Consider the following 25,325-nt stretch of genomic DNA (forward strand, 5'->3'; position numbering starts at 1 on the left):
CACGTCCACTAAAAGCACATACAAAATGAGCACCTAAGAAAAAGAGGCCATATGCATATACTTAGGAATCATTAAGTCTAAATTACCTGGGATGCTTGTGCCCATAACCGCATAGCCACCCATTAATGGTATATATATAGGGAAATGTTGTGTCCATAACATTATATAACAAATTTTAAGTGACAAGTTGTTACAGGCTGGTAGACAAAAAAAAAAAAATTAAATAGTGGATTCAAATAAATACCACTAATATTGTATCAAATATCATTTGTTATAAAAATGTTGGATACATACTTTCTCATAAGAAAACAAGAAAAAGACATTTCCATTTGCAAGCCGCAAGAAGGCAAAACCAAAAGCACAATCTTTATAATAACCCAACCACCAGTTTTTCAGCCACGCTTTCATAGAAAAATCTGGAATTTAACGGCTCTCAATTTTCACACTTTCTCTCGCTTTTTCTATGTGACACTACAACTACTAAACAAGTCTCCCAACATATTCTATAGAATCTTTTCTCCCACATATAATTTGTTCTTTGATTCTCTCTCTCTCTCTCCCCGTGTCTTTGCTTTGTGTTGCTTTTGATACCCACAAACAAGAGGTTGCTTAGGAACTGAACCAGTTCTCTAGTTCTAACACCACCACCACCACTACCATCTTTATCATCATGTGTGTCCCGGAAGCTGAGCAAGTTGGCCAGGAGATTGAGAATATGGACAACAATAACAACAGCAGCAGCAGCAGCAGCAGCAACAACAACAATAACAACAAGGTGACACGTCCTTTGCATTGTGGAGTGTTGCATACCCAGATAGAGAAGTGGGACAAGAAATCTCCTTTGATGAGTTCCACTGATCAATTCTGTCTTGAAAGTTCATTTCCTTTAAGATTTCAGTTCCTCTATCATTTATTTCTTCTGGGTTTTTTTTCAAATTATAAATATATATTTTTTTTGGAAGACCATTTTGGTTGAAACTGGGTTCTGTGTATTTGTTTCCTCATGTGATTGGTGATTGATGATTGATAATGGTTTTTTTGTTTTTGCAAATGGCTTTTTTTATGTGAATTATTCTAGCGTATTTACTTATTTATTTTTGTTTATTTCTCTTAGAAATTTAGAGGTTTATTGCCGGTACATCTGTCTGAAATTACTTGGGCTTATATGGGGAACCATTTTCCTTTTTGTAGCTCTGCACTGTATAAAAATGAGTTGGTTTTTTATTTATTTATTTATTTTTTACAATTTTCAATTCGATGGAGATTGTACCACTTCAAATTTTTACTGTAGTTACCAGTTGGTACGGTATTCTTTAGGAAATTATTGCTCTTCAATCATGTTTCCCATAATTCATCTCAACTTGGCTGCTTTTTCCAGCTCAGCTTCGATCATCCATGTATCCTGCTAAATTTTTTCTCATATAAAAAACTTCCTTATTTATTTAGATTTTTATTTGCTTCTTTATTCTGGCTGTGGACGGTTGATTGGAAGACAGTTTTCTATAGGAAGGTGGTTGCCCCTTAACATGTTCTTTAAAGCTGGATGATGATGATTTTTCTAGATTGATTTTTTTTTTTTTTTTGGTTTATATTTTGACTAATGTGGAAAAATTTTTATTGATCATTTTGATACTAATGGATAAAGAAAATAAGTGGTGCCTAATATAGTTACCCTGACTTAGACTTGCCCCTTGATTGTGTTGACTCATGAACTTGGCTCTTACCAATGTCAATTGTCCTGCGGTTCATTTTTCTAAAAAATTTCCATAGTTGCACTTGTTTTAAGAGCATTTGCTTTCCAATTATGATAGCCAGATGCTTCTATCTAATTAATAAAATCATACCTTTTCTGGAGAAGACTAACCCTGAGCAGTAAAATGGATACATTTTATCTTGGCACATTAGTAATTTCTATAACTTCATACTACCTTATCTTTCTTGCCAAGTATCTTTTAAGATACTTCTTATTCTCTTTCTAATTTCATATTGGCGTGGTTCATTCAGCTGGAAAGCATTTCTGAGGATAAAGCAGTTGTAGAGAGAAAACAGAACCTGTTAAACTTTGTCCCTTCCCTTCGGTCAGGAGAGTGGTCTGATATAGGGGGTCGTGAATATATGGAGGATACTCACGTCTGCATTGGTGATCTGGCTAAGAAATTCGGTATTAATTCATACAGTGATGAAGTTATCTCCTTCTATGGTGTAAGTTCTCATACCTACTAAACTATCTGTGTTTTGTTTTACCAAATACAATTTACACCATTTGGACTTTTCACAAGAATTACATACTTAAATATGGATTAATGTGAGATTATGAAGTTTCAACAGTCATTGCCTATACATAGAGAAAGGCTAAAATGCACTTTCTCTCTCCAAGTTTGGGGCTGCTTCTAAACTGGTTCCTCGACTTTCAAAACTTGAAATTTACACCATCATTATGGTTTGTAACATTTTCACCATTAACCCACCTAAAAACAACATCATTTTTTGTCCAGAACGTCATTTTTTGTGGGTTAACCATAACCATAAGAGCCTAATAGATGTAGATGGAAGGGGCATTTTGATATTATTGTAATACTCAAGAGTGTAGTTGCAAGTTAAGGGACCAATTTAGAAGCAACCTCAAATTTAGAGGGTGTTCATATTATTTTGTTGTAGACCAAAAAAAAAAAAATTGTGGGGTTCTTGTGCTAATTTGATGAATAACTTAGCACCACTTGAAAGCACTTGATCATATTTGAGAATTGTGAATGATCATATCTTAGAGGGTGTACAGATGTTTGACATACATTTAGCTATTGGTTTGAATAACAGGTATTTGATGGGCATGATGGAAAGTGTGCAGCACAATTTGTACGTGACCATTTGCCAAGAGTAATTGTTGAGGATGCCGACTTCCCTTTAGAACTTGAGAAGGTGGTTACAAGGTCATTTATGGAGACTGATGCAGCATTTGCAAAGACATGCTCCCTTGAGTCCGCCCTGTCTTCCGGGACAACTGCCCTCACTGCAATGGTATTTGGGAGGTAAGTTCAGTGTTGATTGGCCTTTGATTTAGGTATAATGTTCAAAATTATCCATTCTTGCATAGTGACACTGCGGAGTGAGCTGCAGGCACAAAAATGAAAAAGGGCCAAATAAAAAGGAGTAAAAATGAAATATGAAACAAAATAGAGACACAGATGTTGGTGCAGCCTGGTTTCCTCTTTTGGTCATAATTGTAAGTTGTAGTAATAAAAGAGGCTCACTAGTCACTATGATGAATTTAAAAAATTCCTTCTTTAAGGAATTGCTTATACTGTCTCCATTTGTGCATGCTTAAACTTTCCTTTTCACAGATATGAAGCCATGGCGTAGTGTAGCTTGTTTTTAGAAGATCTATGAGTGACATTTATACTGAGTTTCTTCTTAAAATACAACGATATTTTGGACAGGTCTCTGCTTGTTGCAAATGCAGGGGACTGCCGGGCTGTGTTGTCACGATGTGGAACTGCTATAGAAATGTCAAAGGATCATAGACCCTGCTGCACTAAAGAAAGGACAAGGATCGAATCCTTGGGTGGATATGTTGCTGATGGTTACCTTAATGGTCAGTTGGGTGTTACTCGTGCATTAGGTGATTGGCACCTTGAAGGAATGAAGGGAATGGGTGAAAAGCTTGGACCATTGAGTGCTGAACCTGAACTTAAATTGGTGACACTGACCAAGGAAGATGAGTTTTTGATAATTGGTAGTGATGGAATTTGGGATGTGTTTACCAGTCAAAATTGTATAGATTTTGCCCGGAAGAGACTCCAAGAGCACAATGATGTGAAGTTGTGCTGCAAGCAAATAGTAGAGGAAGCAATAAAGCGGGGAGCCACCGACAATCTGACTGTTGTAATGGTAAGTTTTCATATGGAGCCACTGGCGCATGTAGTGGTAGAAAGGGGAAGAGTCAGGAGAAGCATATCGGCCGAAGGCCTTCAGAATCTCAGAGGCCTGTTAGATTGCTAATCTTATTTTTTAAATCCCTGGTGTGCATAGGTTAGAACTAGTCAACCAATAATACTAAGCTGATTTATCAGCTCTTATCTTGAGTTTTTTCTCTATATATGTATATATATTCTTCCGGGAAATGGAACTGCCTTTTCCTTACCCCTTTATTCATTGATGCCTTATTTGGTTTCTGAGAAGAAGGAAGGAAAGAGAAGAAAACATGGAATCATAATTTGCAATATGATAAAATTGGGGAGGGAAATCCAACTTGTAAACAAATTGATATGAGAATTGTACTATTATTAATTCGAAGCATGCACTAATGTACATACAATTATTCCGTATTCATCAAACTTACTGTTGGTGACCAACAAGTTTTTACCTTTTCCTTTTTTTCAATGTTCTTCTTATCATCCATGGACTAGGGTGAAATTGGGCCCCTTAAAGCTGCTACTGCCTACTAAACTAAAGTTATTGAAGACAGTCAACAGTATCAACAACAAGGTTAGACTGAGACACATGACCAAGAAATCTTCATTTTTCCAGCCAGGCATTAGATATCGTTGATCCCTCCCTTCACCTGCCAATGACTTGTCATTTGCCTTAACAAAGATCTATTGTCTCCTTGCTGCTCCAGAACTATAACCCCGCAGAAACCTTTGGAAAATGCCGAGTATAGAGCTTCCAAAAGTGCTAAGCATCTGGCAATTGAACCTATTTATGGTGGGGAAGCAAGCAACCAGCAATGAGTTTCCCTCCCTGTCTATTCTTGCCTACTAATGCTGTGCCACATGGGAAAGAGCAAAAATAGAAGGCTGCACTTCTTGCACCCTGCTGTCTGCCTTCTTCATAGAAAGCATCCTTGCACCTATGAATTGAATGCTTGCTAAATTGAGATGAAAACCTTCGAGTCCCACATTCACCTTGCCTGTATGGAGAACTAGTGAAAAAGAGCTGAAAGCATCGCTTTGAATTCGATCCAATACTTTAATTTGCACCAGCAGCCACTACTTCAACCAAAGCTTTCCTGCGTAATTTGTTCCTCAGTTGAGTAGGATACTTCAACTTTGCAGTATCTGTATTTCCATTTTGGTGGTGGTTATTATTACATTAAATTCCCAGCATTTAATTTAATTAAAAAATTCTTCTCTTCTACAGTTGTCCAAAGAAATATCCGGTTCCTCTTTTGCCTGTTTATTAGCTAATACTTATATTTCTCATTTATTACCATTCTTTTTTTTTGGTTGTGATAACCTTATCAAAGTAGGGCCCTTTGAACTCACTCCTAGAAAGTAAACTATGGATTAACAATCCTACCCACCAAACTCGTGTATTAGGTAATCCAAAAAAACTATTAGTGAGGATTTGAACATCTAATATTTCCCACTTACAACTTGACTCCTATTAATATTCATCTTTTATCTTCTTCTCAAAAAAAAATACATTCATCTTTTATCTAAGCTAATATTTTTAGGGGGTTTGGGTTCGATTTCCCACTAGGAGTTATATCGGATTACCTATACACGGTTCTAGGAGGTGGGGTTATGTATCCTTAGAAGAAAACTTATAAAAAAATATATTTTAAAGTTGTCTATTGCTTAGAGTTACACCACTCAATTTAATTTTTTTTTTTTTTTTTATTGGGTGTGAATTTTGACAAATCTTCCATTAGATTACATTTTTTTCTTATACCCTCCATCCTTGAAAAAGTTCAAGATGATCAAGATCAATAACTATCTCATCTATAAAACTTTTAATTTAAAGTTTTTGTACTTCAAAATTTTGCATAAAATATGACTTCATATATCAAATAGTGAATAATCTACTATTGACACAAAATTTGGCTTGCATATTAAAAATATAAAAAATATGTAATTTAATGGTGATAATTTTAAAATAATATTAATTCAATAAAAAGTTATTAGATGATAAATCATAATCATTAGAAACCATACCAAATTGACGGTTGAACCATCAAATCAGTGAACTGTACAAAATTCCAAGTCAATATGGAAGAAATACCAAATTTGTTAAAGAATCCATCATTTGAACCATCTTGGTTTTTTTATTTATTAATATTATGCTATTTTATCCAAATAACATTCTTTCCTTCAATTTTGCACTTTTTATTTATGAGATTTTGAGTCTCTTACTTTTAAACTAGAAGCAAGTAGTCAAAATACTTCTAGTCAAAATATCAAGAGTAATGTTACCATCACAAATTATTAATGTGACAGTTTTTATTGATTTTCATTTGGATCCACTATTGATATCACTTTTTCAATTATCAATAAGTAATAACTACTCACCATTTCAACGGTTTGTAAGAAAGTTTGTAGGTCTAACATTTTCCAAATTTCAATTCAAGTATCCTTTTTCTAATAATTTTTTATATAAAAAAAAATTATATTCTTAATTTGAATAAATTTTCTAAACAATGGTATTCATTAGTTTTAATATTTGATATACTAGCGTATTTATGTTAAAATTGAATATCATCTCATTTTTATAGTTTATCTTCATTTTTTATACATTTCTTTAATTTATATATTATATATATGTAAGTTAAATATTAATCCAACAATTGACCCAATGAACCGTACTTTAGATATAGGAGTATTGAAATATACTTACTGAACAATTACATTACTACTTTTAAACATAGTAGCAGAAATGCAAGATGGATCAAAGAACATGTAGGGTATTAGAAGAGCAGGAACGAACAAACAGGCTTACAAGTTTAGTGGTGAAAAAAGAGAATGGAAAAAATACCCTATCTGGATAAGTAGTTCTTGTACATGTATAAACATTATCTATGAATAAAGAATGAGATACAAGAAAGACGTACATGTATGATCACTCAAGTAACTTCTCTATCTATGTGTTGTTTCCTATGCGAAATACACTCTTCCCTCCTATAAAGGTACAATAAGAAACATGATTCATGCCTCAAAGAAATTCACAATCAATGTGAGCTTATGCTGTTCCAAAACCATTTTCCCTCATTCAATTTCCCTTTAATCTCAGTTCTTGCAACACGAATCAAGAACAAAATCGCAAAGAAAATAGCAAGAATAAGCATAAAAAAGACGCCATTCCATCCTCTAGAGGAAATATACCCAGCCAATAGTGGACCAAGCGCTGCCCCTACAGAACCAGTACCATCTATAATAGCAGTTACAGTAGCTAATGCTCGGGAATTCCCTCTAACAAAACTCTGGGTACCAAGATCGGCAGCAACAGCCGTTGTAATGAGTGAGTATGGACCATTTACAAGCAATCCAGAAAGAAACATCAATCCAATGTTGGCAAACATAGAGAGGCCTCCATATACACGGTAGAAAACAAGGGCTGGAATTGATAGTAACAAGAATGAGATTGAAGTAACCGCACGAGCATCAATCAAATCAGATATGTATCCTGCCAAAATTCCACCAAAGACCCCTCCAATATCGAAAATTGTTGAGAGGATCCCAGCAGATTTGTGTGACAAATACACACCAGCAACAGCTGCAATGCCAACACAGATTTATAAATGAACAAGAGAACATCATTACAAATTCAAATGCATATGGAAACACGGGCGCAGATGGAAATTGGAATGGTTCCATCATGCACCATATAGGATTTCAAAGCACTAATGATCTACAACAATGTCATCATGGAAAACTCAAGCCACTACCACAAATATGTGTTCATACTAGTTGACAATAGCCAAATAAGTGATAATGTATTAGTACAAAAAGCTATGCATATACAACAAGGCAACTTCTACTCTATGGGACAATCATAAAGATCAATTTCAATCATTCATTCACGTCTAAGTTAAAGCAAGTACCTGTATGCCTAATGTAGAAGGGCAACCAATACAGAAAAGTGTAAGCCACCAGCTTCGAGAAGAAAAGGCAGAAAGCAAAAGGCGCCACACCCGGCAGCCTCCATGCCTCCAAAAAACCAATTGCAGACGACAAAGTATCCAAACTCTCATTTCCCAAAAGCCCCGCTTCCTCCGATACCACTCTCTCTGAATCCCCATTCACCTCCACATTCATCTCAACCTCCATTCCAGGACACTCTAACCCCAAGTCCTCAGGACTCACAACAAGAAACATAAACACCAAAATCCCAACCACAATCAACAACAAACCAGGCACCAAAAAAGACCAACCCCACCCGAATTCCAAAACCCCGGAAGCCACAACCGAACCAATAATGTTCCCAACCGAGGTATGTGAATTCCAAACCCCCATGATCAAACCCCTCTTAGATTTCCCAAACCAATTCCCCACAATTGCCACCACACAAGGCCACCCAATTGACTGAAACAAACCACAAACAATCTGAACCCCAACGAAAAAACCCAACAAATGCAAATCCAACCAATACCCAAATCCAAAAACCATAGTAAAAACACCGCTACCCATCATCCCAAACACAAGGAACAGCCTCAAATCCATTCGATCACCCAAATGGCCGGCGAAATACATTCCTATCGAATAGGAAGACAGGAACGCGAGGTCGACCTCGCCGAGCCTGTGGGTCCCTTGAGGCCCATCAAATGGGGCCCAACCGGTATCAATGGAGGTCGAATTGTTGGTTTCGAGTGTGGGACCAAGCACGCTCTTGACGATGCTTGGGGGTTTACGAGAGGCGTGGAAAGAAGCATAGGCGAAGAATGTGATCGTTAGGACTAGAATTTGATGGAACAGTAGGGTTTTGTGAGGAGGCTTGAGATTTGGGAAGAGGGTCAGAGCTGGAGCTAGAGATTGGGTTTTGGGTTGCATTTTTTGCGATTGGATTATAACCAATATTCATGGATTTCTACACAAACTGTGAGTGTGTGATTACTGAGAAAGAATATGATGGATTTTTTTTTTTTGGGGGGTGCAAATTGAAATTTGTGAATTTAGAATACAAAGGAATTTCATACAGAGGAAAAGGTTTTAATTCTTTTTTTCAGACACTATGACATTGATTGACTATCGAGGAGGAAGAAGAAGATGCAGTGTCTGAAAGGTGGCTTTTTTGTTACTGTGGGTAAAAGGTTAATGTATTGTTTTTGGTTTTGACCAATGTGTTAGCAGATCTAGATCTTAGATCTTAATCTCAGTTGCTCAAAAAAAAACCGTGTACAATGTTGTCTTCCCGAGAATGCCCTTCTTAAGAAGTTGTAGGGAAAGTCAAAAGTGTGTTATTATTAGGGTTCCTGAGGTTGACTTCTTTTATATATATATATATATATATAGAAAATGTTAATGAGTGTCTCTAGGATACTGGTTAATAATTCATATAAAAAAAGTTTTTATTGAGTACACTGATGTTTTCCTTTACGTATGACCAAACATCTCTCTCTCTTGTCTTTCTTCTTTTTCAAAAGAATCATCCATGTGTTTAAACGAATTTCATCATTCTATATATTATCTTTTTTTTCAAGATGACACTCTCACCTTAACAAACACAAACAGAGCAAAACTACCTTCAAATCTAACCTTTATGCGGGAGAATGCCACCTTCCAAATGCATGCACATTCACCGGTATTAATTTACTAACAAAGTCTAGCTCTAAACCAGTTTGAAGCTATCTCCTCAACCTAATTTATAAGAATATTCATGTACATTATTTAAATAAGTCATATGACTCATTAAAATATTCATGAGACTAAAACTACACATATGTTCTTTTCCATCACAACATAATGGATTGAAGGAAGATAGTTTCAAACTGGCTTGAAGCTAACTTTTTTTCCTTAATTTCCATATCATTGGTTTATCCTCCGGCACGTAAACATAAAGTTCTCCCACAATCTTTTAGAACTTCTTTGGAGATCTAATCCTAGGCTTCTAATACGAGAGACACATTTTCATATCTATAGCATTTTATTAAATTCACCATTTTGGCAAAAATCAAGTCCTATAAGCTGCCTTCACCTCTTTACCATTATGGAAAATCAAGTCGGCTTTAAAAAAGTTGTTTCTTTGCATTGTGAATTAAACTACCCTTCACCATTTTGAAATGCATTTTTTTTTCTTCTCTCAAATAAAATAAAAAATAAAAAAAAAAATCTTTCGATTTCTTCTATCTAAATAGTTATCTGCAATACTCATCATACTGGTACACTAACAGAGATACATCCCACAGGAACACCTACAGTGAATGTCCATGTACTTACAGTACCCACCCACTAAAAGTAGAGGTGCTATTTTCATGATACTACTAGCTATAACTGCTGCTAGCAGTCCAAAACTCTAGCAACAAGCAACTACCTGATAACATAGCCCGTACAATCATGGGTAGCTCGATGTTTTCTGTAAGAATAACAATATTAAAGATGCTAGAACCACCTCCTAGCCGTGGGCACACGAGTACTAGTCCGTAACTGACTCTTATCATATCATTTGTTGATGAAGATCAGCTGCTTGCTGAGCCAGCTCAACCATCATGGCCTCATCAAAGAACTTGTTAATGCTCACATCCTCACTCATTCCCTGCCAAATTCAAGACAAACTCAAACATTATTTCTGATTCCATTATTGCTGAAATTGCATGATTGATAAAATTATCACTCCTATATCCACAGACAAACTTGCATGACTTCGCAGTATCCACCTTGAGTTATAAATGCAGATTGTGTCATTTAACAGATTGTGTGATAAATGCAGCACAATCATGGGCAGAAAGATTACCTACCTAGAAATTTTTTATGTCCATGGCCTAAATGATAATTACAGGAAAAAGTCTTCTATTCATCAACAAAAAAGAAAAAAAAATGACACAGCCCAATCATGCTGGTGCACTACTTGAAAGAATATGACAGCCCAAGCCTTTTGTGTGTGTGTGTGTGTGTATGGTTTGGTAGGTTACACTCACGGGTCTTGAAGCCACAATTTCAAAGCACACCCATAAATTTAAAATGTAAAATTATAGAAGGAAAAGATGTTTTAGAACGGTTTTCAAAAAGGCACTCTGGAGCATATAAAAGCAAACACAATGTACTTCAAAGCACTACTGTGAATTTAAAGAGTACAAAGGAGTCAGTGAGTGAGAAGGTCTGAGAGAGTTCAGCTCTGCTCTTTGTTGTATATGTCTAAAAGAGAGAAAGAGAGAGGGTGGGAGGGAGGGAGAACAGCTATACCTTTCTACGCCTTGTCTTCACCATAAATTCACGAGCAAGGTGCTGAATTGGTGCAGGTTCAAGTGGTCGTAGAACAATACTCTTGTCAAGAGGGTCCCCAGGAACAATAGCCCAATGATCAAACACCGAGAGGCCAAATGCTTGTCCTTGAGTATGGTATCTCAAGTCTGTCTCAAAACCAAATGATTCGATGACAGGTAAATATGCCTGAAAATCCAATTGTGGAAAAGTTAGGAACAAAGTAAAAGTTCAAGGATATATATGTCTTCTTATGTAAACTAACAATACACCAAACAAATCAACAGTCCCAAAATTTTTCAATCAGTCATAAACGTGTTGCCTAGATGATTTTATGTAGAAAAAGTTTAGTCACCGAACCTTAACAATATAAGCAGGGGTCCCTGGTTGGGGAACATCAGCTGTTACATGTCCACGCCTGCGAGATAAGACCGTATAGATTGCAGAGACACAATCGATTGGGGTTTGTATCTGAAACAACAGCATCACAAATTTAATTGTGGCTTAAAGTTCATGCCTTGAGATAAGTCATAGCTCAAAAAATAGTTGTTTCTCAGTATCTCCATCATAATACAACCTCATGAAAGAAAAGCAGTTACTCAATCATAGACATTTAATATAAGGAGAAAATTTTGCACATGTTTTAGTTTAGTATCGTCGACATTAGAATTGTATGATTAGATAATTAAATTTATCATATCCCAATAGTTTAAGCTTTTGGGAGAATCGGTAATTTAACATGGTATTAGAGCAGGAGGTCTTGAGTTCAATCCCTATCTCCGTCACTCTACCTCCCATTTAAAATCACACATGTTGGGCCTCACCTATTAAAAGGTAGTTTGAGGCTTTGAGTTCAAACATGAGGGATAGTGTTAGAATTGTGTGGTTAAATGATTAAATTTACCATATCTTAATAGTTAAAACTTTTGGGAGAATCGGTAATTTAACAGTTGATAAATTTCATTAACATTATTCCCACACTCATCACATCAACCTCCAATTTTTGCTCTTTAGTTGCATAGAAAGATACAGCCAATTGGATATCCTCCTTAAAAATGCAATCTCATCTAGATGTGGTAGAAGTAGCAAGAATTTACCTCCACATAATACATTGGTTCCATAAGCCTTGGAGTTGCCATAAGGAAAGCTGAATAGGCCACCCGCCGAGCTGTGGGAATGATTTGACCAGATCCCCGATGCAGTGGCTCAGGTGCAATCCTTGCATCAACTATTTTGAACTTGACATTCCTGATGGGTTCATCGCAGAGGGGTCCTTCTCGAGCACCCCATTGAAATCTGTCCAAAATACATAAAATGATTAATGCTGAGGTAAAAGTTAGACCATGAACAAAAGAGAAGACATCATTAAGTTTACCCCTGAACAATGGAATCCTTGACAGCATTCAGCAAGTTCTTGTCAACTTCACCCGAGAGTGTGTCATCTAGTAGGATGTTAGGCCCCTGCATGTATGGCATTTTGTCAAACAATAGCATAGAAATCTCAAGTATTGCATAAAACACATCTTGAATATCTCATAAAAATAATTATAAATTTCAAAAAAAAATTGCGAACATTGCTGGGTCTAAGATATAAAAAAGAGCATCAAAATAGCATCCAAGACTAATAAGAAAGCAATAAAATTTCTTATACTTTCTTCTCTAATTCATAAAGAGCAGGCAAATGCACACATTCTCTCTCACACACACACAACACCTGCTTATCAGGCCCAAATGCCCATATGGACCGTGATGCAAGCACATCCCATCCATAACTCTTCTCAAAGAATTCACCAATTGTCTTCCGATTCCAATCAATGCTTACAGCACCATTCTCAATGTCCTCTGCAAGTCCTCTCTCCAAAGGCTCTGCGATCTAGAAAATGAGAAGAGGTATAAGTGATCATATTGAACAGAATCACATATGATTGTCCATGACACCAAATTCAACTGAAATGGATCTCCTACCATGGTTATTTTGTTCTTTTTGTTTGGTGTTTCAGCAAAACATTTCATTGATGAAGATTCCACTACAGTTTCACAGAATGAAACGACAGGATCTGCTACCTAGATTTCAAGGTTAAGCACAAGAAGAAAAGGAATCAGCACAAAGTACACTCCTCAAAACATCAGAACAGAAGAATTGATGTTATAGAAGTTAAGAAAGAAACATGAAAAAATAACTACCTTGACTTCTACTTCAGAATAGAGCTCCCTAAGGTCCTTCATGATTGAATCCAAGTACAGCTCTCCTGTACCTAAAATAGTGTGTTCACCAGACTCCTCAACTTTGGTAATGGCTAGAGGATAGCTCTTGCTGATCTTCCTAAGACCCTCCACCATTTTAGGCAACTCACTTGGATTCAAAGGCTCAGTAGCTGTTTTCACCACTGGAAGAGTGTTGAACTGGAGAGGCCGGAATATGTAGACATCCTCATAACGTGCAACATCCTCATCACAAAGCGTTGCAGTTTTCATTATGGAAGCATCCACACCTTCAATGAGAACCCAAGAACCAGCAGGAGCCTCAGCTATGGGTGTCCTATCTCGAGCTTGATAAACCCATAATTTTGTTACTTCTTTTACTGTCATGTCCTCCTCGTCATCTGGGGAATATCCCTCTCCTAATACTCGTACTGTCTGCCCTGTCCTTATCCTGCCACTATAAACCCTACCAAAAGCATCAAAGACACTACAGTCTGACTTGGGATACAGCTTGGTCACATTGACCATTAAGGGGCCTTCAGGATCGCAATTCTTCATGGCCTTGTAGATCATAGAGTCTTTTGGTCCAGTATATATATGATCAACCTTCCTTGTTGCAGAAGCTTTGGGGGAAGGTATATGCTGAACTAGCATATCAGTGAAGCCTGAGGCATTACCAAAAACTGAGCTACAAGCCAGTCTCAGTAAAGGCCTAACATTCAATTTATAAGCCGCATTGGGAAGAGTCACACCAAGTTCGACAAGAGTAGCTTCCACACTCTTTTTATGTTCACCAATCACTTGGCTATATATTTTGTAAAGGGGTTCAAGCACAAATTGGACAAATGATCTTTCCCCACCACCAGCAGGAGGTTTCTTCCTAAAAGCCCTGGCATCCGGATGATAATACATATCTCCCCAAAGCCGAGACGCAAACTTATCAGCATCAAATGGGATCCCATGGAGTTTGACATATAGTTTAGCAAATGATTGCAAAGTGAAGGACCATCCTGCTGTACCACTTGCAAAACAAACATTTCCAGCAGCTGGATCTATAACTGGGACATTCCCAGCATTAGAAGCGGCAGCAGCTATGTTGGTATTAATGACTTCCAGAGTATGCCTTAGCTTATGGTAAGCATCCTTTGGGGGCAGCTTAAGTTCTGTTATCAGCCTGTCAACCTAGAACAAATTTTTTGATATAATAACTCAAAGGAGTAATGGAAGTTCACTGCTCAATTATAAAATGACTAATACACAACAGAAAGGCACTCAAAGAGAGAGGGAGCGAGAGAGCTACCTTATTGATTACAACTACAATAGGTAGGCGATCTTGGATTGCATGGCGTATAGCCCTCTCTGTATTTACCTGTATATCACATAATATTATTAAGATCAATATCAAACAGTCGCATCATTTTCACACATGTTATACTACTGATGAGATAGTAATTAAGAGTGGCTATCATTTTAACAAATCAATCCTGAAGGCAACTGATATAAATGGATCAAAAGATGATTGAGCTAAACATGGCACATCAGTTTGTCCCTCCAACGAACTGCAGTGTACAAAACTAACTTTCCTAACCTCCTGTCTAGGCAGATGCCCTTGAAGGTAACCTACCATCTAAGGTTTCAAAATTCATGCTACTTATCTTCAGTCTTTCATGGATGTCAAGCTCAAGCAGAGTCTTAGAATTTTGTTTTAGAGCCAAAAAAAACTCATAAATTAATCCACAAAGGTACAGGCTATACCAAAGCCTAAAATAGTTAGAAGAAAAAAATTAAAAATTATGGACCTTTCAGATAAAAGAAGAAATTACTTACCATTACTCCTTCAGCAGCATCCACAATCAATACAGCACCATCGGCAAGTCTGAGAGCAGCAGTCATTTCATCAGAGAAATTAACATGCCCAGGGGTGTCCATGATGTTACAGAGGTATGATTTTGAATTGCTATCTTCAAGAACAAGAGACATTGGAATTGCCTTAATTGATATCCTTCTCTCTTGTTCATCAATCCTTGTATCCGTGTACCTCAAATGCTTCTCACTATTTGCATCAAATGTGGACATATGGTGGGTTTGCTCAATCAACATATCCATGAAGACAGTTTTCCCATGTTGAAGGTGCCCAACAAGGGCAACATTTCGAACCAGAGTGGGATTCGACATAAGACCAACAAGGAATGGGGTTGGGACATACATTGAAGAATCCTTCACCCCAACCTCAAACTTGATATTCCTAACAGGTTTGACTATCGGTTGCTCTAATGGTTGCTCATCTTCATCCATCACCAATGTTTCAACATCTTCACCATAAACCTCTTCGGCAGTTGGGTAGTACTTTTTGTCCTCAGCAAGGACAATCTGGTTATCCATATCAACTTCATTGGAGGCCGTTATCCACCCATTTGAAGCAGCAGCTGCATCCTCACCATCTGATGCCTCCTCTTCAGTAGGCCTGTCTGTAAGATCTTCGTCTTCATCCTCTCTGTCACTCTCTCTGTCAGACTCAATTTCAGGTCCAATATAGTTCCCGAACTCATCATATAAACTATCATCCATGTTTTCCCTTTTTTTTTTTTTCCAAATCTGCCATATAGCATAAGCAATTAGAGCTCCTTTCAAACAACAAAGTTCAGCATAGTGAAATTCAATTCTCACTGAGCTTCTAGTAGCTCAACTTGACTGAAACACAAAGTGGGTTTTTTTATCTGCAAAATCTGGCTCCTGTACATTTATTTGTTTTCATTTTAACATACAAAATCTTGGATCAGGAAATAAACAGGTCACCTATTTAAGTAAATGGTTAATGGGTACCCAACCCAATCCATTTATTCTAGGTGAGACCTGAACCATCCATTTACCCCATTACCCACATAAATATACATATATGTAAAGGGCTAAGTATTGAAATGGCAACTCGAGGGCCTTGACCCATAAACTACAATTCATTTTGACCACTTCAGTTTCTACTTGTGACGCTGTTCTAAGATAAGTCTAAGCGTGAGACCAACATTGAAATTGAGTTATGAGGCTGGGAGGGAATCTGAATAGGCTTTTGCTTAAAAAATAAACCACCTCCCATATAACATTCTGAGACCATAATTCCATGTCCTGGCAAAATAGATTCAGGTTGCAGCCATATCAAGTTGCTTTTACTTCAGGACCATAACCATGTATCCAAACATCATGGAATAGTGAAGTGAAATTATTTTCACTTTGAATAAAATCAGAAGTCTCAAAAAGAAGGTTCTACTCATTCCTAATTAGGACTAATATGAATTCTGTTTATGGGCCTTAAAAGGGTGTAGCGAAAATTGAAAATTAGAAACAAGTGGCCAAACCAAATCCATAAAGCAAAAAAGCCATTTAGGAACCAAGAATTATTTCAGATTAAAACAAAATCTGACTAATCAATATTTTGCAGAAGAAAATAAAGTCATTAGTCACAAATGAGCCTTCTTTGTTTTCCTGTTGGAAGTCCATAGTGCATACAGATAAACAACCAGCAGTTGATACAAGAAAGTGATTTAAACACGACAAAAAGCACCCATTTTCCCACAATGATTCAAAGTTCCTATTAAAAGCTTTCAATATTAGATACAAATCAAAGCAAGCCCAAACAAAAACCATTCCAAAAATTATAGTATAATTACATAATTTACTCAGTGAAATATAATCAAACAGCTTATGGGCATAATAGAAAAAGCCAAAACTAAGAACTTACGAGCTAAGAAGTAGGAAACGGCGAAGATACACTGAGCCCACCAAAACCGTTGGAAGTTGAACCTATCTCCGAATCAGTTATGCAAAGACGAACTTCCCAAATTGAAGAACAAAACTTTGTGGCAAATTGTGCAATCCCACATATGAAAGGGAAGAAACTGGAAGACAATTTTTCAAAATCTGTTCGCTCTGTCGGCTAGAAGAAAGAGAGGGAAAATGAACCAGAAGAGTGTAGGGGTTTTAGAGTTTTAGAACGGGAAAAAAAGAAAAAAGCCCGATGGTTAGCCCATTTTAATACCCAGTTCTAATAGTACCCTTTTCTTTTCTTCTTCTTTTCTTTTTTTTTTTTTCTACAAAATCTTTGTTACTGGTATAGTCTTAGTTTTCAACCCATAATAAGAAGATAACATGAGCCTCTATTTTGTGCAAGTGATTATATACAATCATATTAAGTGAGTAATGTATATCATGTTGAACTTGAGCTTTTAGTATCTTGGATGAGCTCGAGTTTGATTGTAGGTTTGACTCGAGCTTGAGCCGAGTTTGAAAATTTATTTTTATTGTTGAGTCAAGCTTAGTCATTTACTACTTAGCTTAGCTTGGCTTGATTATAGACCTATTTATGAATTAAGCTGGTGCCACAACTCGTCCATGTGGCAAATTGTAATTGGTGGAAGGTGATGGTGGATCCATGTAGGGACATCCCTCCACCAACCACAACTTGCCACATGGACGAGTTATGGCACAAGTTGTGGCACTAGCATTGCTCCCTATTTATATTTGTTTGTGACTAGTGGATGATTACATTACCAATATTATCACTGATATCATGTCACGTTATTTTGACACTTTACAATTTATTGACAAGGTAATAAAAGTTTTAGGATAATAATACGGTTTCTCTAATGGTCTATGGGAAATTCCCCTTAATCTATGAGGAGCATAAGGACGACAAAGATGTTAATAGGGTTTCTTGTTCTTCTTCACCAATAATTTTTACTCTCTTTATTTATTTATTTATTTATTTTTGTAAATATGGAATTTTAGAATTATAGGATTAATAAGTTTTTATTTGTTTTTTTGATTGTATGTGTGGAACTTCTAATTCTTTTATTTACAAGAAATTTCATGTAGTAGTATTTTATTGAAGGGTATAAAACATGATGTGTTGCACCAAAATTTTATTGAATTTAATATGTTATAAAATAAATATAAGGAGGGCTAAAAATTAAGAAGTACACAAGGGAACGAGTCCAAAGTCGGGGGCCATGGCCATGGCCTCCTAAATCATTCTTTTTCTTGTAATCCACTAAGGCCACGTTTGGTTTTGCAATAAATACAGGGGAAAATGAATTCTTGTAAGGAAAATGAAATTTGGGTGTTTGGTTCTGCAATGAAAAATAGTCTGGAAAACGATTTTCGGTGTTTGGTAACATTTTGAAAATGCTATTTTCCTACAAATGCTTCGCATTTTCTCAGCCATTTTCTTAGCTTCCAAACAAATGTTATAACAGAAAATTTCAAAATATACACTTAACCCAACCAAAAATCAAAATAAAATCATTTATTCACAATATATACATAATATACTTAGTGAGAGGAGGAAGAAAGAGTGAGAGATAGATCAGAAAAGAGAGACATTGGTATCAACGGAGGACGGCGGCACCTAAATCGGGAAAGAGAGAGATCGGTACCAACAGAGGGCGGCGGCAGCTAGATCGGGTGGGTGTGGATCGAGCAAGGTGGGTGTGGGTTTCCCGAAATGGGGATTGGGTTATGTGGGTAGATGGGTAGCTTGGATGTGGATCGAAGCTCATGGAGGAAGGTAGCTTGGATGATGGCGATGGTGGATCGGAGACATGCAGCGGTGGAGCATGGCGGTGAGGTTGAGTGGGTGCGATCTTGCTGGTGCTGGGGTGCGACGAGCCGGTGCTGGGGTGCGATCTTGGTGGTGCTTCTAGTGGCACAATCTAAACGGCGCTGGGGTGCGACGAGACCAGGGCTTCTGGTGCGATGGGTAGCTTGTTGTTTCTCTCTCTCTCTTTTATTTTCCTAGGGTGGAAATCCTTTGAAGGTAAAATAGAACTTGAATTGATTTTACAAGCCAAAAGGGTTATTTTCCGGTCAACGCAAAAATTGATTTCCATTTGACCCAATTTTTTGTGCTTACCAAACACATAGACGGGTGTAAAATGATTTCCTAAAACCATTTTTAGCCCAAACAAACATACCCTAAGTATCGTGAAATGACAATTTTGCAAGATGAATAGGTAGTGATGCAAAGGGTGCAGAAGATGTAGGACGAAGGGATTATACACACCATAGAATGGTAAATTTCTTGAAGAACTATTGACACCCCATTTTGTAACCTGCATTTAATTTCACATGAAGGGTAAAAGGGTAATTTAACTTGAAAATAGGTATCTTAATTTTGGCCTCTAGATCCTTAATATCATTTCATCAAAATGATCTTGATGTTGTAAGATCAAATTGACTGGTCATAAGCCCTAATTGGACTATCAGATTGAAAACTATCATCAAATTAAGTTTTAATGGCCAAGATGCATTATTACAAATTGAGTTTGACTATATGTGATTATTGTTAGGTTCTAAAAGTTTAGAACAATTGGCAAACTATGAGCACAAACTTGTCTAGATATAGTTTCCTAGATCTATATGTTTGATTAGATAATGCTCAAAGTGTTACAAGTCAGAACATAAGAACAGACAAGCTGTAGAAAGAAGAATTCAAATTTTGTGAAATCCGACTGATCAAAAATTAGATCCAACTAATCAAAAATTAGATCCAACTGATCGAAAATCACAAAAAATAAGATTTTGCAGAATTTTAATTAAGCCCAGCAACCCATTAGCCCATTATGTGATTAGGGTTTTAGATCTATTTCACATGGTATATAAAGGAAACCCTAAGACACGTTTTGAAGAGACTTTGGAGGTGCTTTTTGTGAGATCTAAAAGGTATTGTGCCTTCTTCTATCAAAGTCACTACCGTAAATCATTTTCATATCATTAGATCTGGTAGATCTGAAGTTGTTGCGACAAGATCAACAATTACTGATGATCTAAACCTTTAAGGGTGGTCTTGAAGTCTCAAACCGGAGAGTTTGTGTTACTAAACCTTTGAGTGGGATTTCAAAGTCACATGCGTGGGTGCTTATGTGCTATAAATTCAAGAAGAAAAGGAGTCTGTGGATTTGAAGTTTGCACCTAGTCGTGTCAATAAGTTACTACTTGAGGTAGCAACAGATTTAGGGTTAAATTTAATTGTAAAAACTTCGATTCTCTTATAATAGATTTGCTTTACCTTGAGGATAGGTAGGTTAAATCCTCCCTAAGTTTTAACCTTGAGAAAGTTTGTTTCATTGATTTTCCTAGGTCATCATATCGTGATGTTATTTACTCTTCCGTTGCTGTATATGATATGATTTATTATTGTTTTAACCTAGATCTGAATAATTAACCTAAGTAATCACTTAGCTAATATATTAGGTTAAACAATTTGGTTTAAGAGGTCTAGACAGAACAAACAATTGTAAACAATGGATTCCAATTGGTTATAAGTATAACTAATTTGAAATTAATGATGCGTCATAATTTGATTGGCTAGGACTACATCTTATGGTAAGGATGCACATACTTGATCAATTAGATAACCAAATATTAATTATTCAATGAGTAATTTGTGTAATTATCTTTTTGATTAGGGTAAATTTGGAACTAATTAAGTTTAACATGGAAGTGATTGGAATCTATTAATGTTAATTGGAAACTAATTTGGGACCTATTAATGTTAATTGTACTGAAATTATTTTCTAACAAATGGCCTTTGCTTACCATTTCGTTGATATCTTTTAGAATTTTTTGAATCTGTAAGTGAGGTTAATTTTTCTAAAAACTAGATATCCAAGGCTTCAATTTGAGCATAAGAATGAGACATGTCTGATAAGAATTAAGTAAGATATGATTTTTTGAAGTTGGTTACATGAGCTGTTATAATAACTACAGGAAAAAGGAAAAACCAAATTTTGCTTGCTTGTCACTCTCACTAATCTCTACATTTAATGCACTAGCTTTCCCCAAAGACTGAAATAAGGTTTAGGTTCATGATTCATTTTAATCCTTTGTCAACTCTCATTAAATGACATTTAATTCATATTTTTTCCACTACTACTATATAACCCCCCCATATCTCTTCCATTCTAAGACACAAAAACCTCCACTTTTCTCCTCTCTTCAGTTCTAGTAAAGTAAAGTAGTCTTATCATATCTTGATCTTCTTAAGACTCACTCTTTTTCTCCTAATTCTTCTTTTCTACTCCACCATTTGGACCTTCATCAAGAATCTCCTCCTCCACTGTATGGATTTTGCATGCAGGTATAATTCATTTCCCTAACTTGTTTTTTTATATTATTAGGATGAGATTAGGATTAGAGTATGCTACTGTTTATTTAAATTCCTTGAATATGTTTGAATGTTCTTAAATGTTCATATGCATTCTTCACATGTTCTTGGTTGTTCATCACATGTTCATGCATAACACTAACTTTGATCTTAAATCCACATAAAAAATATGAAAAAAAATATGTTTTTTTCATAATTCTCTCAAATCCTTGAATTTGGAATATCACCATCTACACACATTCACTAGAATTTATTTTTCAATCTAAATGTAATGTTTAATAAATTGAATTAGGGTTTATTACATGCACACACATTAAATTCAATATGCAAATTGATTGATAACATATTGGATGATATGATATGAATGTTGGCCACCATAGTCTAGAAGATTGGTTTCACCGGGCAAAATGGGTGTCTAACACCTTCCCATTTTGTAACATAGCATCTGAGCTTAGATCAAAGGTTGATAGATCAATGCTTATCCATGTAATTTTCAATTTCTAGATTGTAACTAGAAAACAAAGTTAAGTACTTTATCTTAGATTTTATTTAATACAAAAGTCATATAATTTATTATGATTAATGTAAATTCATTTGCAAATCAATAAAATAAGGAATTTTTCAATTTTGGTTTTCTTATTTATTTCAATAATTAAATAAGTGGCAACTTTATTGTAATACCCTTAATTTAAAGGAGAAAATATAATCAGTTGAACTTTCGTTTTAAGAGGCAATAACACAACTTCATTCATTCACATGAGTTTGGCCTGACACCAAAAACAAGCTAGGCGCTGTCTCTCACAAGAACTTTAAACACTCAAGCTTGATGATACCTAATTTGGAGGCATGCTGCCCATGCAAGATTAAACAAATATCTTCTCCCTTCCTTCCGAAAATAGAAAAGAAAATGGAAGAGGAAAAATATCATATTTAAAGCTAATGCTTATTAAACACATGTTTAGAGCCAAAAGCCTTATAACTCAATTAATTGACATCTTTTAGTGTTTTCAATGAAAATATTTAGAGTTCAAATCCTCCCATGGCCTACTATTAAATTATAATAAAAATAAAATAAAATAAAAACACACACACATAAACATGGGGTCTTTTTTATTTTTTATTTTATCTAATAAGCTGCAATTTCATTCATAAAACAAGATAAGATGGGCACCCTGCCTTACAGATAGAGACTAAAGATCTAGGAAGATTGTCCTTATTGAAAAAGAAAGACTCGAGAACTAAGGGAAAGCTTTGCAGCCGCATTGCAATCCTTTTTGACCCAACGAAAGCAACAAACTGAAAATTAAGCAAACGAAAGCAACAAACTGAAAATAAATGCTTAAGACATAACACATTATTGATGACATTGCTAATGGTCCATTCTGGGGAGAGGCTTTCAGAAGTTAGCGGATCAAAACAACTCTTGGTGTCTCCCTCAATGATTATACGTTTCCAACCTTCCTCTTGAGCTAGCTGGACACCCCATAGAATTGCGTGGCTTTGGCTAGGATAGGGGAACTTTACAACTTTTTTGCCCAGATTTTTAACACATCACCTCTACTGTCTCTAGCGACGGCTGCTAGAGCTGAGTGTACTCGGCAATGGCTGCATCAACATTGATCTTGATGTGGTCAGGAGAGAGGGTGGGGGGGTGGGGGGTGTGTTCCATAGGTGCTGGGATTGTTCATTATTGATCTATCAAAATTTGCTTTTACATACAAAGACAGGGATGTGTGCTCTACTAATGGTTGAGATTGGCTCACTATTACATTCGACCTTCCTTCGGAGATTAAGGCCACTGTCCAGGCAGTCCCTACTCCATGTTTGCAAGAAGTGGGAATAAACTAGTGTGGAAATTCTCCCCTAAAGGGGAATTTGATGCTAAGAGTGCCTATATCTTAGCTTCGGACTACAAGGACACTACCGCCTTTGATGGCACCGGGATTTGGAAGCTTTGTACTCTCCTAAAAATCCAAATGTTCATGTGGAAATGCTTACATCACACCATAGGTGTGAAAGAGTGGTTGGCTGCTAGAGGCATGCAGTTAAATGGCTCCTGCCCAATGTGCAATGCAGCAAATGAATCCATTCTCCATGCTCTCCGAGATTGCAATGGGGTGAAACCGATTTGGCACCAACTTGGAGTACGCAACAACAACTCTACTTTCTTCTCTCAGGGAATCAAAGATTGGCTAAGCACCAATGCCAAGTCCAAGTGGCTGTCTTCCTCGAATCACCCACCATGGAATGTGTTGTTTCCCTTCGCTATCTGGCTTATCTGGCATCAACGCAACCAAACGGTCTTCAAGGGTAAAAGTGCAAACCCACAACTGACAAAGAATATCATCATGCAAGCCACGGAGTATGCCTTGTGCATCAACCGGCCTAGTAAGAACCAAACTAGAATGATTAGACAGATCAGATGGGAAAAGCCAGATTCAGGTTGGGTAAAGTTAAACACAGATGGGTCGGCTTCTGATCTTTTAAACGCTGCGGGGTGTGGAGGACTGATAAAGGATGATCAAGGAAACTGGCTTGGGGGGTTTTCAAGACACAATGGGCACACTAACAGCTTCATAGCTGAGGTTTGGGCACTCCGGGAGGGTCTTCATCTTTGTCACCTTATGAACCATCACTCTCTCATTGTTGAGTTGGATGCTAGTGCATTAGTTACTGCTCTTAACAACCCTGTTTATGCCAATACTATAATCTCCCCTCTGTTTGATGACTGTAAACAGCTGGTTGCTCGCATTCCTCAATGCTGTATCAGACATATTTTTCGAGAAGCCAACGTGTGCGCTGACAAGCTGGCTAGGATAGGACTCATGCAATCTATAGATTTTGTTTCTTTGTCTAGTCCGCCTGTGGACTTGATCCCTCTCATTGAGGTGGATAAGAGTGGCTTGTACACGAACAGAGTAGGCCCTGTAGGTGCCTCTGTTTTCTAGTTTTGTTTTTAATCGAATTTCCAGTTTACCAAAAAAAATAAAATAAAAAAGAAGACAGACTTATATTGTCAAAGAAGCAATTTCTGAAGCGCCATGCGACATATATTAATATATATATGCATAAATAGCCACTGTATTTTGATTGTTTAATTTCTTCTAAATGATTGCCGAAAATAAAAATTGATAACTATTTACATCGATCAGAATTAGACTTTGCCTTAAAAAAAAAATTCATGGCGTAGTGACACACATTGAGAAAAATTAAAGAGTGAAAAGAAATAGAATACCCAAAAGATAGCACTAGATCAGATCATAAAAAGGGAGCAACCTACATACATGGTGCTCCATTTATTATTATAGTACCACATGTCCACAGCATATAGTTAAAAGTTCAAAAACACAACTTTAGGAACATGATTCCTGTTCTCCTACACCAAATTACAGTCTAGTTATTCACCGATTACACATATTATTATTATTTAGCTACAAGGCAGAAACAAGTGCATCACGAACATATAATTTGGTCATGTCCATCATGACTAGCAAGATATCTGGACCACAGACTACAGACTTCAGACTCAGTGACACCATTTAAGGTTCACATATATAGCTAGCTAGCCATTAATTGCAATAATCAGTGGTGATGATGAGCCGGGTGTGGCTTGTGTGGGTCATGAGGGCCCGGCGGAGGAGGTGGTTCATGGTGAGGAGGAGGTGGAGGGCCATGATGAGGAGGTGGTGGTTCATGATGAGGCGGCCCCGGAGGCGGAGGCTGATGTGGTGGCCCTTGGTGTGGCGGCCCATGGTGGGGGTGATGAGGGTCGTGTGGTGGTGGAGGGTTGTGCATCTTCTTAACTGCTCTTTTTACTTCTTGGTGCGAGTCAAGTGAAG

At 36.7% G+C, this 25,325-nt stretch overlaps 3 protein-coding genes across 3 annotated transcripts; 1 reads left to right on the forward strand and 2 right to left on the reverse strand.

Moving 5' to 3' along the window:
• Positions 1-388: 388 nt before the first annotated feature.
• Positions 389-4,365, forward strand: LOC115977161 (probable protein phosphatase 2C 27). Its single transcript, XM_031098854.1, has 4 exons — positions 389-775; positions 2,005-2,202; positions 2,815-3,026; positions 3,435-4,365. The coding sequence occupies exons 1-4, from the start codon at positions 671-673 to the stop codon at positions 3,994-3,996; spliced, it is 1,077 nt and encodes a 358-aa protein (XP_030954714.1). The 5' UTR covers positions 389-670; the 3' UTR covers positions 3,997-4,365.
• A 2,391-nt stretch (positions 4,366-6,756) lies between these two features.
• LOC115977163 (putative glycerol-3-phosphate transporter 5) lies at positions 6,757-9,937 on the reverse strand. Its single transcript, XM_031098856.1, has 2 exons — positions 7,817-9,937; positions 6,757-7,488 (listed from the first exon to the last, which is right to left on the reverse strand). The coding sequence occupies exons 1-2, from the start codon at positions 8,760-8,762 to the stop codon at positions 6,944-6,946; spliced, it is 1,491 nt and encodes a 496-aa protein (XP_030954716.1). The 5' UTR covers positions 8,763-9,937; the 3' UTR covers positions 6,757-6,943.
• Positions 9,938-10,021: 84 nt separating this feature from the next.
• LOC115977162 (110 kDa U5 small nuclear ribonucleoprotein component CLO) lies at positions 10,022-17,375 on the reverse strand. The gene is made up of 11 exons (XM_031098855.1): positions 17,065-17,375; positions 15,159-15,926; positions 14,632-14,700; positions 13,314-14,513; positions 13,095-13,193; positions 12,844-13,002; positions 12,505-12,590; positions 12,227-12,425; positions 11,490-11,600; positions 11,112-11,318; positions 10,022-10,464 (listed from the first exon to the last, which is right to left on the reverse strand). Exons 2-11 carry the CDS (start codon positions 15,897-15,899, stop codon positions 10,366-10,368), a joined length of 2,970 nt encoding a protein of 989 aa, XP_030954715.1. The 5' UTR covers positions 15,900-15,926; positions 17,065-17,375; the 3' UTR covers positions 10,022-10,365.
• Positions 17,376-25,325: the final 7,950 nt, after the last annotated feature.

This window comes from Quercus lobata, chromosome 2, assembly GCF_001633185.2.
Source record: "Quercus lobata isolate SW786 chromosome 2, ValleyOak3.0 Primary Assembly, whole genome shotgun sequence".
Taxonomy (NCBI): domain Eukaryota; kingdom Viridiplantae; phylum Streptophyta; class Magnoliopsida; order Fagales; family Fagaceae; genus Quercus; species Quercus lobata.